The sequence below is a fragment of the Zea mays genome, unplaced genomic scaffold (genome assembly GCF_902167145.1).
Source record: "Zea mays cultivar B73 unplaced genomic scaffold, Zm-B73-REFERENCE-NAM-5.0 scaffold_136, whole genome shotgun sequence".
NCBI lineage: Eukaryota > Viridiplantae > Streptophyta > Magnoliopsida > Poales > Poaceae > Zea > Zea mays.
Window position 1 is genome coordinate 27,501 of NW_023366753.1, and position 15,000 is coordinate 42,500.

The 15,000-nt window shown below is 32.8% G+C and overlaps 3 protein-coding genes and 1 non-coding gene across 4 annotated transcripts in view; 3 read left to right on the top strand and 1 right to left on the bottom strand.

The window, feature by feature from the left end:
* The window catches only part of LOC118473790 (NAD(P)H-quinone oxidoreductase subunit H, chloroplastic), a 26,784-nt gene that overhangs the window by 216 nt on the left and 11,568 nt on the right, over positions 1–15,000 (top strand). Inside the window, exon 1 of the mRNA XM_035963626.1 lies at positions 1–15,000. This exon is cut by the window's left edge and continues 216 nt beyond it; it is cut by the window's right edge and continues 11,568 nt beyond it. Coding sequence (XP_035819519.1) covers positions 577–1,758 — 1,182 coding nt within the window. The 5' untranslated portion in view covers positions 1–576 and the 3' untranslated portion in view covers positions 1,759–15,000.
* The window catches only part of LOC118473789 (NAD(P)H-quinone oxidoreductase chain 4, chloroplastic), a 20,946-nt gene continuing 12,452 nt past the window's right edge, over positions 6,507–15,000 (top strand). Inside the window, exon 1 of the mRNA XM_035963625.1 lies at positions 6,507–15,000. This exon is cut by the window's right edge and continues 12,452 nt beyond it. Within this exon, the coding sequence (XP_035819518.1) occupies positions 6,529–8,076 (1,548 nt within the window). The 5' untranslated portion in view covers positions 6,507–6,528 and the 3' untranslated portion in view covers positions 8,077–15,000.
* On the bottom strand, positions 9,299–9,378 carry TRNAL-UAG (transfer RNA leucine (anticodon UAG)). The gene has a single exon. It is a non-coding gene; the product is annotated as a tRNA-Leu (tRNA).
* The window catches only part of LOC109940833 (NAD(P)H-quinone oxidoreductase subunit 5, chloroplastic-like), a 17,204-nt gene continuing 13,121 nt past the window's right edge, over positions 10,918–15,000 (top strand). The window contains exon 1 of the mRNA XM_035963624.1: positions 10,918–15,000. This exon is cut by the window's right edge and continues 13,121 nt beyond it. Coding sequence (XP_035819517.1) covers positions 10,929–13,145 — 2,217 coding nt within the window. The 5' untranslated portion in view covers positions 10,918–10,928 and the 3' untranslated portion in view covers positions 13,146–15,000.

Below are 15,000 nucleotides of genomic sequence, written 5' to 3' on the forward strand. Positions count from 1 at the left end.
AAAATAAAAGAATGTACCCTTCTATCCAAATCCAATTTGCATCGATAAAATAAATCCAAATTCCAGATTCCAGCAGTAGATGAATAATTGCAAATTTTTGTGTGTACGAGATTAGAATAACTTAAAAATAACTGACATAATTTTTTATTTTTCCTGATCAGAAAAATACATGAAAAAGAAAGGAGGTAGAAAAATTTGTTGATTTATGGTTAAAGAAGAAAAACAAGAAAACAGGGGTTCTGTTGAATTTCAAGTATTCAGTTTCACCAATAAGATACGGAGACTTGCTTCACATTTAGAATTACACAAAAAAGATTTTTCATCGGAAAGAGGTCTACGAAGACTTTTGGGAAAACGTCAACGTTTGCTGGCTTATTTGGCAAAGAAAAATAGAGTACGTTATAAGAAATTAATAAGTCAGTTGGATATTCGGGAGAAGTAATTTAATCGTTCTCATTTTTTTCTTATTTTATTAGTAGTCTTATAGTAGTCTTAGATTTTGCATTTTGATGAGCCTCGTTTTGAGGAATTCATGGAATAATCCATTTTCATGGAATAAAGAATAAGAACAAGGATATGAGTCTATCGCTTAAAAGAAAAGATCTCATGATAGTCAATATGGGCCCTCAACACCCATCAATGCATGGTGTTCTTCGACTGATTGTTACTCTCGATGGTGAAGATGTTATTGATTGCGAACCCATATTAGGGTATTTACACAGAGGAATGGAAAAAATCGCGGAAAACAGAAGTATTATACAATACTTGCCTTATGTAACACGATGGGATTATTTAGCTACTATGTTTACAGAAGCAATAACGGTAAATGCACCAGAATTCTTAGAGAATATTCAAATACCCAAAAGAGCCAGCTATATTAGAGTAATTATGTTAGAATTGAGCCGTATAGCTTCTCATTTGTTATGGCTTGGACCTTTTATGGCGGATCTCGGGGCACAGACTCCCTTTTTCTACATTTTTAGAGAGAGAGAATTGATATATGATCTATTTGAAGCTGCTACAGGTATGCGAATGATGCATAATTACTTTCGCATCGGAGGAGTCGCTGCCGATCTCCCTTATGGATGGATGGATAAATGTTTAGATTTCTGTGATTATTTTTTACAAGGAGTTGTTGAATATCAAGAACTTATTACACAGAATCCCATTTTTTTAGAACGAGTTGAAGGAGTCGGTTTTATTAGCGGAGAAGAAGCTGTAAATTGGGGCTTATCGGGACCAATGTTACGAGCTTCTGGAATACAATGGGATCTTCGTAAAATTGATCCTTATGAGTCTTACAATCAATTCGATTGGAAAGTCCAATGGCAAAAAGAAGGAGATTCGTTAGCTCGCTATTTAGTACGAGTCGGTGAAATGAGGGAATCCATAAAAATTATTCAACAGGCTGTAGAGAAAATTCCTGGAGGACCTTATGAGAATTTAGAAGCCCGACGCTTTAAGAAAGCAAAGAATCCCGAATGGAATGATTTTGAATATCGATTTCTTGGTAAAAAACCTTCGCCCAATTTTGAATTATCAAAGCAAGAGCTTTATGTAAGAGTAGAAGCTCCAAAAGGCGAATTAGGAATTTATCTGGTAGGAGATGATAGTCTTTTCCCCTGGAGATGGAAAATTCGTCCACCGGGTTTTATTAATTTGCAAATTCTTCCTCAGCTAGTTAAAAAAATGAAATTGGCTGATATCATGACAATATTAGGTAGTATAGATATCATTATGGGGGAAGTTGATCGTTGAAATGATAATAGATAGGGTAGAGGTAGAAACTATCAATTCTTTTTCGAAATCGGAATTATTTAAAGAAATCTACGGACTTATATGGATTCTACCCATTTTTGCCCTCCTACTGGGAATCACAATAGAAGTACTCGTAATTGTGTGGTTAGAAAGAGAAATATCCGCATCGATACAACAACGTATTGGTCCTGAATATGCTGGCCCCCTGGGACTGCTTCAAGCTATAGCAGATGGAACTAAACTACTTTTAAAAGAGGATATCCTCCCATCCCGAGGAGATATTCCTTTATTTAGCATTGGTCCCTCTATAGCAGTCATATCCATTTTATTAAGTTTTTTAGTTATCCCTTTAGGATATCGTTTTGTTTTAGCTGATCTTAGTATTGGTGTTTTTTTATGGATTGCGATTTCAAGTATTGCTCCTATTGGTCTTCTCATGGCAGGATATAGCTCAAATAATAAATATTCTTTTTCAGGCGGTCTACGAGCGGCTGCTCAATCTATTAGTTATGAAATACCATTAACTTTTTGTGTACTAGCAATATCTCTACGTGTGATTCGTTAAAATAGGATCTTTTTCCTCTAAAATACATTGAATGCTTATCTTCCTTTGCTTATTCTGTATTCGCGTTGGTAAGTTAAACTCGATAGCTATATGAGTGAAACAAAACAGCTTATTAATTTGTAGTAAAAGTAAAAAATCTCATTTCCTACGTACAAGAAAAAAGTTCAAGTAAACATAAGCAGTGTAAACTCTTTACCCCAAGGTTGAGATTGTTTGATTAGTCATCATATCTTGAAGCGGGCAAGAATAAAGGATTCGCGATATGGAATTCCATTACTAGAATATTTTGAGTTATTACTATAATTTAAACTTATAACCATAAGGCAATCCATCAAAAGTTAGTGAGGGATTAGGAACACTAAAGTACATACAGGATTAGTAATGAGAGAATCTAAATCATTAGACATTTTTCCTCATAAAAGGAATCATAATAAGGACTTGAAATTGGTGGAAATGATCAAGCAGTACTTTCTTCAGATTCCGGTCTAGAGTATGTTCCCATTCACTTGTTAAGGAAATGGCTATCAAGAACGAATTAACCCTTTATTCTTTTTTTTTAAGTATACCCCTCCCGGGGAAAGAAGAGTAGGACAAAAGATATGGAATACAATACAAAAAAGGATCTTTATTTATTCTTTCCTTCCTTTATCCCTATTCATACAGAATTCCTCATGAACTAATGCCAAATTCTTTCCATTTATTAATTGCTATAACGAGTGATTTATTCCAATATTAAGTTATTACCGAACAAAGCAAAATTATATTATATAAAGGATGAGATCAATTCGGAAGCGCTTTTTTGTTATTCTAGCAGACGTAATTGCTTTGGTCTAATTTTGGGCTTTCCAATCAATTTTATCTTATCTAATTCTATCTATGCCCAGAGGATGATACCGAAACGAAACAATCCTTTCCTTTTTTCTGATCATAGAGGAGCCGTATGAAGCTAAGGTTTCATGTACGGTTTTGGAATAGCGGTGGGAACTGTGATGTTATCATCGACTATGATTATCTAATAGTTCAAGTACAGTTGATATAGTTGAAGCACAGTCCAAATATGGTTTTTTTGGATGGAATCTTTGGCGTCAGCCTATAGGTTTTCTAGTTTTTCTAATTTCTTCTTTGGCAGAATGTGAAAGATTACCCTTTGATTTACCAGAAGCAGAAGAAGAATTAGTAGCAGGTTATCAAACCGAATATTCTGGTATTAAATATGGTTTATTTTATCTTGTTTCTTACCTAAATTTATTAGTTTCCTCTTTATTTGTAACTGTTCTATACTTAGGCGGGTGGAATTTCTCTATTCCCTATATATCCTTTTTTGGATTTTTCCAAATGAATAAAATAATTGGAATTTTGGAAATGGTAATAGGTATCTTTATTACATTAACTAAAGCTTATTTATTTCTCTTCATTTCTATCACAATAAGATGGACTTTACCCAGGATGAGAATGGATCAGTTATTAAATCTTGGATGGAAATTTCTTTTACCTATTTCTCTGGGCAATCTCTTATTAACAACTTCTTCCCAACTAGTTTCACTATAAATAAGAATACAATAACAGTAAGAATATTTTCAACACAAAAGTTCTCTCAAACAAGAGAAAGAAACATACCTTTTTCATATATAGATTTAGAATATGTTCCCTATGCTAACTGGGTTCATTAGTTATGGTCAACAAACAATACGCGCCGCAAGATACATTGGTCAAAGTTTCATAATTACCTTATCCCACACAAATCGTTTACCTATAACGATTCACTACCCTTATGAAAAATCAATTACATCGGAGCGTTTCCGGGGGCGAATACACTTTGAATTTGATAAATGCATTGCTTGTGAAGTATGTGTTCGCGTATGCCCGATAGATCTACCCCTTGTGGATTGGAGATTTGAAAAGGATATTAAAAGAAAACAATTGCTTAATTATAGTATTGATTTCGGAGTTTGTATATTTTGCGGTAACTGTGTTGAATACTGTCCCACAAATTGTTTATCAATGACTGAAGAATATGAACTTTCTACTTATGATCGTCATGAATTGAATTACAATCAAATTGCTTTGAGTCGGTTACCAATCTCCATAATGGGAGATTACACAATTCAAACAATTAGGAATTCGCCTCAAAGTAAAATAGACGAAGAAAAATCTTGGAATTCAAGAACGATTACAGATTACTAGGTATTAGGATTTTTTTATTAGAAAAATCCATTTTTACTAACTCTAACGAAAAAAGAATAACTACTGCTTAACAACTTATATGTATATACAAAAAAATATCCTAATACCTTTTTCCTTCCTTGAATCTTTTAGTTTTAGTCAGTTCATGAAAAATTTTATACTAGAAATTTCTTCTTATCCATAATGGATTTACCTGGACCAATACATGAGATTCTTGTGCTATTTGGGGGATTTGGTCTTCTACTAGGAGGTCTAGGAGTAGTATTACTTACCAACCCAATTTATTCTGCCTTTTCGCTGGGATTAGTTCTTGTTTGTATATCCTTATTCTATTTTTTATTAAATTCCTACTTTGTAGCTGTCGCACAACTTCTTATTTATGTGGGAGCCATAAATGTCTTGATCATATTTGCTGTAATGTTTGTAAACGGCTCAGAGTGGTCTAAAGATAAGAATTATTGGACTATTGGAGATGGGTTTACTTTACTCCTTTGTATAACTATTCCTTTTTCACTAATGACTACTATCCCAGATACGTCGTGGTATGGAATTCTTTGGACTACAAGATCAAACCAAATAGTAGAACAGGGTCTCATAAATAACGTTCAACAAATTGGGATTCATTTAGCAACCGATTTTTATCTTCCGTTTGAACTCATTTCCCTAATTCTTCTAGTTTCTTTAATAGGTGCAATTACTATGGCTCGACAATAAGAAATACTTAGAATGAGTCAAAATTCTTAGAATTTCAAATATAAAATAAATAACTAAAGAATCACAATTTTGATTTAGTAAAACCCATCTACTGCCAATACAACAAATACCTTCTTTTCTCTTTTGTTGCGTAATTGTTCTATTCTAATTAATTGAATCGGTTCAATTCTTGTCCTCATATTGAAATGAATCGAGATTGATAAGGAGTTAGTTAATGATGTTTGAGCATGTACTTTTTTTGAGTGTCTATTTATTTTCGATTGGTATCTATGGATTGATCACAAGCCGAAACATGGTTAGAGCTCTAATATGTCTTGAACTTATACTGAATTCAATTAATCTAAATCTCGTAACATTTTCTGATCTATTTGATAGTCGCCAATTAAAAGGAGACATTTTCGCAATTTTTGTTATAGCCCTTGCGGCTGCTGAAGCAGCTATTGGACTATCCATTCTTTCTTCCATCCATCGTAACAGGAAATCAACTCGTATCAATCAATCCAATTTTTTGAATAATTAGACATAGAATCCCCTAAACAAAGGGGCATATATAATAATAAGAAACATTAAGATGAATAGAAATCTAATCTTATTTTCTTATTAGTGTTTAATAATATCCTTTTTTTGAGTAGGTTATTTCAGAGTATTGTTTTTTACTTATTGAATATTGCATTTTTGCAATTCATTGATATTGCAATTTGAATATTGCAATAATTTATATTGAAAAGATGATAGCCAATTTATTGGCTAATTCGAATTAGTATGTAGAATTCGTATAATTATAACTGTTGAAGCCTTAAATTCAAGTCTCTTGGCTCTTTTCACGCTTTCTCACAAACAGATTACGAAATATATTGCATTATTTGTTAAAGTTTGGATAAACCATTGCTTCGTCTGGTGTCTACAATACATCTAATTTATATAGTACTAATTTCATTTTTACCAGATCGAAAATTTTTATGTTGAAAAGGAAAATTTAGAGATCCAATGTCACATTCTGTAAAAATTTATGATACATGTATAGGATGCACTCAATGTGTACGAGCTTGCCCAACAGATGTATTAGAAATGATACCTTGGGATGGATGTAAAGCCAAGCAAATTGCTTCCGCGCCGAGAACCGAAGATTGTGTGGGTTGTAAGAGATGCGAATCCGCCTGTCCAACGGATTTTTTAAGTGTCCGCGTTTATTTAGGGCCTGAAACAACCCGCAGCATGGCTCTATCTTATTGATACGTTACAAAAAACTCCACTTGAATCGTCTGATTCCTCTTTACCGAAGAAGCCTGTGCTCGAAATAATCGAGCATGGGCTTTTCTGGTCAAAACGTATCTTGTCTTTATTACTTTATCATGAGTTATTTTCCTTGGTTAACAATACTTGTTGTTTTGCCGATATTTGCAGGTTCATTAATTTTCTTTTTACCTCATAAAGGAAATAAAATCGTTAGGTGGTATACTATAGCTATTTGTTTATTAGAATTCCTTCTAATGACTTATGCATTCTGTTATCATTTCCAATTGGAGGATCCTTTAATCCAATTAAAGGAGGATTCTAAATGGATAGATGTTTTCGATTTCCACTGGAGATTGGGAATCGATGGACTTTCATTAGGATCTATTTTATTGACAGGATTTATCACTACTTTAGCTACTTTAGCGGCTTGGCCGGTTACTCGGAATTCGCAATTATTCTATTTCCTGATGCTAGCAATGTATAGCGGTCAAATAGGATTATTTTCTTCACGAGACCTTTTACTTTTTTTTATCATGTGGGAGTTAGAATTAATTCCTGTTTACTTACTTTTATCCATGTGGGGGGGAAAGAGGCGTCTGTATTCAGCTACCAAGTTTATTTTGTATACTGCAGGCGGTTCCATTTTTTTCTTAATTGGAGTTCTGGGTATGGGATTATATGGTTCCAATGAACCCGGATTAGATTTAGAAAGATTGATTAATCAATCATACCCTACAACATTGGAAATACTACTGTATTTTGGCTTCCTTATTGCTTATGCTGTCAAATTGCCGATTATACCTTTACATACGTGGTTACCAGATACCCATGGGGAAGCGCATTACAGTACATGTATGCTTTTAGCCGGAATTCTATTAAAGATGGGAGCATACGGATTGATTCGGGTCAATATGGAATTGTTACCGCATGCTCATTATCTATTTTCCCCTTGGTTGGTAATAATAGGAGCGGTGCAAATAATCTATGCAGCTTCAACTTCTCTTGGTCAACGAAATTTCAAAAAAAGAATAGCCTACTCCTCCGTATCTCACATGGGTTTCATAATTATAGGAATTGGTTCCATAACCAACATTGGACTAAATGGAGCTATTTTACAAATATTATCTCATGGATTTATCGGTGCTACACTTTTTTTCTTGGCGGGAACGGCTTGTGATAGAATGCGTCTTGTTTATCTCGAAGAACTGGGGGGAATATCTATCCCAATGCCAAAAATTTTTACCATGTTTAGTAGCTTTTCAATGGCTTCTCTTGCCTTGCCGGGAATGAGCGGTTTTGTTGCAGAATTAGTAGTATTTTTTGGACTAATTACTAGTCCTAAATTTATGTTAATGCCAAAAATGCTAATTACTTTTGTAATGGCAATAGGAATGATATTAACTCCTATTTATTTATTATCTATGTTACGCCAGATGTTCTATGGATACAAGCTATTTCATGTTCCAAACAAAAATTTTGTAGATTCTGGACCACGAGAACTCTTTCTTTTAATCTGTATCTTTTTACCAGTAATAGGAATTGGTATTTATCCAGATTTGGTTCTCTCGCTATCCGTTGATAGGGTAGAGGTTCTATTATCCAATTATTATACTAAATAGGATTTTCTTTTTTAACCAGTCCGCTCTATATTCCAGAGTGGAAAAATAAAAAATTCAGAAAAAAGTAAAAAAGTCTAATTAGATCTATCTCGAATTTTTGAGAACCCCTTGAACGTCTTTTCAAAGGGTTCTCAAATCAAACTAAAAAGGAAAAAAACCGAAGGTTTTATGTTATGTAATTATTTAGATGGTAATGTAAATGAACCGTAACTATGTAAACCTATTCCTAACAGATTGATACCAAAATAGCAGATCCAAATTATAAGAAATCCTATCGAAGCTACAAGTGCGGAATTCGTACCCTTCCAATTTGGATTTTTTCTACTATGTAAATATATTGCAAATATGGTCCAGGTAATAAATGCCCAAGTTTCCTTAGGATCCCAATTCCAATAGGATCCCCATGCCTCATTAGCCCATACTGCTCCACAAAGAATACCCACGGTTAAAAGAGTAAACCCTAGACTAATGACACGATAACTCCAAGAATCCAAACGCTCAGTTAATTGATATTTGTAATAATTTGGAAATACGGGAAAAGAGGTGTTTTTTAAAGCACTTCTTTTTGCATATAAATATTCAATCTCACTAAAGAAAAATGTTTTAAGAAAAACATTTTTCTTTAGTGAAAAGAAATCGAAATTCTTTCGAAATCTAATGATTAGAAGAGCGGCGGATAATAAGGATCCACACAAAAGAGTTGCATAGCTTAGTAACATCATACTGACATGCATCATTAACCACTGAGATTGTAGAGCAGGTACTAGTATTGTGGATTGATGCATTTCAGTTAAAAGACCCGACGTGGCAAAGCCTTGCGTTAAAATAGTACTTGGCGTAGTTATTGTGCTTAAATCATTTTTCGAGTTCTGTATCTTAGGAATAGTATGAAGAATATACAGAGTCCATGAAAGGAAGATCAATGACTCATATAAATTACTTAATGGAAAATGTCCCGAAGAAACCCAACGAGAGACTAAAAATCCTGTTATAGAGAAAAAAGTAGCTATCATTCCTTTTTCTGACGAATCACGTAATCCCCTAAGTTCACGAACTAATAAGGTTATCAAATGAATCGTAATCACAATTGAAATGGTTGAGAAAGAGATATGAGTTAGTATATGTTCTAAAGTTGCAAATAGCATAACGATAAGGTCCCATTACAAAATTGGAAATTTCGAATTGAATCCATTTTCTAATTTATTGTATTCTTTTTCGAGAATGCCGCCACTCGGATTCGAACCGAGATGCTTGAGCACTGCTTCCTAAGAGCAGCGTGTCTACCAATTTCACCATGGCGGCTAATTTAAAATAATAGTTAACTTAAAAGAATAATAGTTATTTTATCGTGAATCGTCGAGACTGGGAGAAGCCATAGAATTTAGGAACATTAGAAGTTCATCATTAGAAGTTCATCATTAACTACAATGAAATGCATTTTGTATTTTAGAAAAATTGATAGAATGAAAGCCTTTACACTCTTATTAATATGATGTACCAGTCCTAAACCCATTTATATGGGAATTTTGGATAAGATTAGGTGGAGGTTGTAAGTCCTATTGCAAGAATAGTCTACTTTTTATAATAGAATCCTCGTTTTTATGAGAATTCTATTATAAAAAAAAGTTCTTTGATAGGAAAAGAATACTGAGGACACAATATACCAAAAACTTTTGTTCTATATAATGATAATGGAGGGATTCGTTCTAAGAATATTGTACCGAGGAATTCGACACATAAAAGTACATTTATTAATTAATCCGAATTATTCATTCATATTAAATAATTGGAATTTCTTTTGGATAGTTCAATTCAGATTATTTCAAAATCTTATTATTTGTTTGCTTGTTGCCCAGAAAAACCTTTTGGTTTTGGATGCTCGTTGCCCCTAGAAAATGATCTTGATTTTGCTAAAGAATAAGATTGTACTATGGAAAAATAAGTCTTTTTTTTCCAAAGATTTTTACGAATACGCTTTTTTGACATCGAAGTACGTTTTTTTGGAACTGCCATTCAAAAAGGGAATTACTTTTTTCTAGTTGTATGTGAAAGACATCTATTGCCACAAATCAATCCTTCTTTCTGTTTTTTCTTAGTATTTATACTTAGATACTGAAAGATACTGAAAGATACTTAAATTCTAAATTCTTCTTTAGTTCATTTTGTCTAATGTGGATAAGACAAGAGTTTTTTAAGATTTTCTATTTAAATCAATTTCTATATCAAATATACTCCATATATAAATATATGGTATGGGGGATAAGCCCTCATATAAGAGGGGGAGATAAAAAGAAGGTAAAATTCAATTCAAATAGTTAATTAAGTTCAGAAGGCTATTCCATAATTGAATTCCAATAAAAAAAAATACTTAGTCTCTTAAACAAGACATTCTAAAACTTAGAGAATTCTAGTCATTAGGATTTCCTTTTATATGAAATAAGCAATATTCGAGAATTTCCTATAAATATAGGTTTTCTTTGGAATTCAATCAATCAATTACGAAACAAGAGAGCTCTTTTATTTTAACAAAAAGAAATACAAAAATGATTAGAAAGTAAAATTATTCAATCTTTTTTTGTATTTTAATAAATATTTTTTTTTACTAATAACTAGATACCGAAATTCTTTGATTCACTTTTTGAATTTAAGTAACTAAACCCATTCTAAATTTTGGAATATTTTAATGAGAGAAATTAGAAAAATTCATAATTCCAGTATTTTTTATTTTTCTTATTTTGTTTTTTTAATTCCTTTAGAAAGAGATAAGAATAGGTTTGGTGAATCGGAAACAATTTTATTTTATAGAAAAATTGAACTATAAATTTAAACTAAAAATTGCTATTTCTTTTCTTATGGAACATACATATCAATATGCCTGGGTAATTCCTCTTCTCCCACTTCCAGTTATTATGTCAATGGGATTTGGACTTTTTCTTATTCCTACAGCAACAAAAAATCTTCGTCGGATATGGGCTTTTCCTAGTATTTTACTCTTAAGTATAGCTATGGTATTCTCACTTCACCTGTCTATTCAACAAATAAATGGAAGTTCTATCTATCAATATCTATGGTCTTGGACCATCAATAATGATTTTTCCTTAGAATTTGGATACTTGGTCGACCCCCTTACGTCTATTATGTTAATACTAATTACTACTGTAGGAATCTTAGTTCTTATTTATAGTGACGATTATATGTCTCACGATGAAGGATATTTGAGATTTTTTGTTTATATAAGTTTTTTTAATACTTCCATGTTAGGATTGGTTACTAGTTCCAATTTGATACAAATTTATTTTTTTTGGGAACTTGTCGGAATGTGTTCCTATTTATTGATAGGCTTTTGGTTTACGCGGCCAATTGCAGCGAGTGCTTGTCAAAAAGCTTTTGTAACTAATCGTGTAGGGGATTTTGGTCTGTTATTAGGAATTTTAGGTTTTTTTTGGATAACGGGTAGTTTGGAGTTTCGGGATTTGTTCAAAATAGCTAATAACTGGATTCCTAATAATGGGATTAATTCCTTACTTACTACTTTGTGTGCTTTTTTATTATTCCTTGGTGCAGTTGCAAAATCTGCACAATTTCCTCTTCACGTATGGTTACCTGATGCTATGGAAGGACCCACTCCTATTTCGGCTCTTATACACGCAGCAACTATGGTTGCTGCGGGGATTTTTCTTCTAGCTAGACTTCTTCCTCTTTTCATATCCCTACCCTGGATAATGAGTTTCATTTCTTTAATAGGTACAATAACACTCTTCTTAGGAGCCACTTTAGCTCTTGCTCAGAGAGATATTAAAAGAAGCTTAGCCTATTCTACAATGTCTCAATTGGGTTATATGATGTTAGCTCTAGGTATAGGTTCTTATCAAGCTGCTTTATTCCATTTGATCACTCATGCTTATTCGAAAGCTTTATTGTTCTTAGGATCCGGATCCGTTATTCATTCAATGGAACCTCTTGTTGGATATTCACCAGATAAAAGTCAGAATATGGTTCTTATGGGTGGTTTAAGAAAATACGTTCCAATTACAAGAACTACTTTTTTATGTGGTACACTTTCTCTTTGTGGTATTCCACCTCTTGCTTGCTTCTGGTCCAAAGATGAAATCCTTAGTAATAGTTGGTTGTATTCACCCTTTTTTGGAATAATAGCCTCTTTTACTGCAGGATTAACTGCATTTTATATGTTTCGGATATATTTACTTACTTTTGATGGGTATTTGCGTGTTCATTTTCAAAATTACAGTAGTACTAAAGAAGGTTCGTTGTATTCAATATCCTTATGGGGAAAAAGTATATCCAAAGGAGTCAATAGGGATTTTGTTTTATCAACAATGAAGAGTGGAGTTTCTTTTTTTTCACAAAATATACCAAAAATTCCTGCTAATACAAGAAATAAGATAGGATCCTTTAGTACTCCCTTTGGGGCTAAAAATACTTTTGTCTATCCTCATGAAACGGGAAATACTATGCTATTTCCTCTTCTTATATTACTACTTTTTACTTTGTTCATTGGATCCATAGGAATCCATTTTGATAATGGAGTAAAAGATAATAGAATATTGGAGTTAACCATATTATCAAAGTGGCTAACTCCTTCAATAAACTTGTTCCAGGAAAATTCTAATTCTTCCATAAATTCATATGAATTTCTCACTAATGCAATTTCTTCTGTAAGTTTAGCAATTTTTGGTCTATTCATAGCATATATCTTTTATGGATCTGCTTATTCTTTTTTTCAGAATTTGAATTTTCAAAATTCCCTTGTAAAAAAGAATCCAAAAAAGAGCTTTTTGGATGAAGTAAAAAAAAAGATATACAGCTGGTCATATAATCGTGGTTATATAGATTTTTTCTATACTAGGGTTTTTATCCTAGGTATAAGAAGATTAGCCGAACTAACGCATTTTTTTGATAAAGGTGTCATTGATGGAATTACCAATGGAGTAGGTCTTGCTGGTTTTTGTATAGGAGAAGAAATCAAATATGTAGGGGGAGGGCGAATATCGTCTTATCTATTCTTTTTTTTATGTTATGTATCCTTGTTCTTATTCTTTATTCCATGAAAATGGATTATTCCATGAATTCCTCAAAACGAGGCTCATCAAAATGCAAAATCTAAGACTACTATAAGACTACTAATAAAATAAGAAAAAAATGAGAACGATTAAATTACTTCTCCCGAATATCCAACTGACTTATTAATTTCTTATAACGTACTCTATTTTTCTTTGCCAAATAAGCCAGCAAACGTTGACGTTTTCCCAAAAGTCTTCGTAGACCTCTTTCCGATGAAAAATCTTTTTTGTGTAATTCTAAATGTGAAGCAAGTCTCCGTATCTTATTGGTGAAACTGAATACTTGAAATTCAACAGAACCCCTGTTTTCTTGTTTTTCTTCTTTAACCATAAATCAACAAATTTTTCTACCTCCTTTCTTTTTCATGTATTTTTCTGATCAGGAAAAATAAAAAATTATGTCAGTTATTTTTAAGTTATTCTAATCTCGTACACACAAAAATTTGCAATTATTCATCTACTGCTGGAATCTGGAATTTGGATTTATTTTATCGATGCAAATTGGATTTGGATAGAAGGGTACATTCTTTTATTTTAGATAGAAGAAACATTTCTTCTATCTAAAATAAAAGAATTTTGCTGATTTATTTATTGCTATATCCAATTTATAGAATTGATATACCATTTAATTGATATCATTTAGCAAAATGAAACACAGCATATGCATCCATCTTTGGGCTCGAGAATTTCACGGGATAGAGATATAGTATAAGAAATAGGCTATTAAGTAACTCTAAATGAATTGTGGATACATCTGTATCCTTAACATACTGAAACGACTGCCATTATTCGTATCAAACCAATAGCGATTCATAAAAGCTAAATCTTGTAATCAATGGTGGGCCAATAATGAATTTTTTTGCATATGTATTAAGACGCTTGGTCTGATTTCGAAATTGTCCAGAGTTTTTTATGTTGTTTTCATTGCAAAATGATGGATCTCCTTCCGTAACTTTCCAATTACGAGTACGAGAATTGAAAGACATGAAAATTCTCAATTCTCTACGGCGTCTAGGAGATGGATCGAATATTTTCAGGAACAAGAAAATCAGAAGAATCTTTTTCTCTATTCACTACCATTCCGCGTCTTCGACTTCTATTAGTTTCTTTTCTTCTTTAATGCAATAGCTATAGTTTGATATAGAATCCATTTCTCAAAGTAATGGAAACCATTCTCTTATAGGAAATGGTTCGAAAATCGCTATTCCACCTTTTAGGTTTAGGTATCGTGAAAAGTGATACCTGTGAAGATCGTGCATTTCAGTCACATTCAGATCCGTTTTTCGAGTCCATGATATAACCAAATTGGATGGATCTTCCACCCGTTTAGCTAAGAAAGAATAGATGCAGAGGTGGATAATAGATCGATATGAAGATCATGAGCTGCCCCATAATGAAACCGCCAGTAGTCGCGAATATCTCCTTCTTCCCTAACCCAAGATTGGAGAAAGAAGATCTAAGAGGGACCTATGGAGAATGTGGTCAGAAATCCATAATAGAGTCCGACCACAACGACCGAATTAATTATCCTCATCGAGAAACTTAGACTACTTTAGACTACTTAAGTAGAAAAGATTTGAAAATCATGGCATGGGTCTCCTTTTTTTCTTTCTTTAGAGTTTTCTATATGCACAATTTCTCGATGTTTCGATGAGAATTTCTTGACTTTCCATATATAGAAAGAGATAGACTATAAATGACATCTCTTATGTCAATAAGACCAAAGGAATGGATATTAAATGATAGGAAGTGCTAAGAAGTGAAATAGAATGAAATAGAGCCACTTTGGGCTTCCCTATGAAATGAGGCATGGAACGGAGCCACTACGAAGAAATTCCGGGAG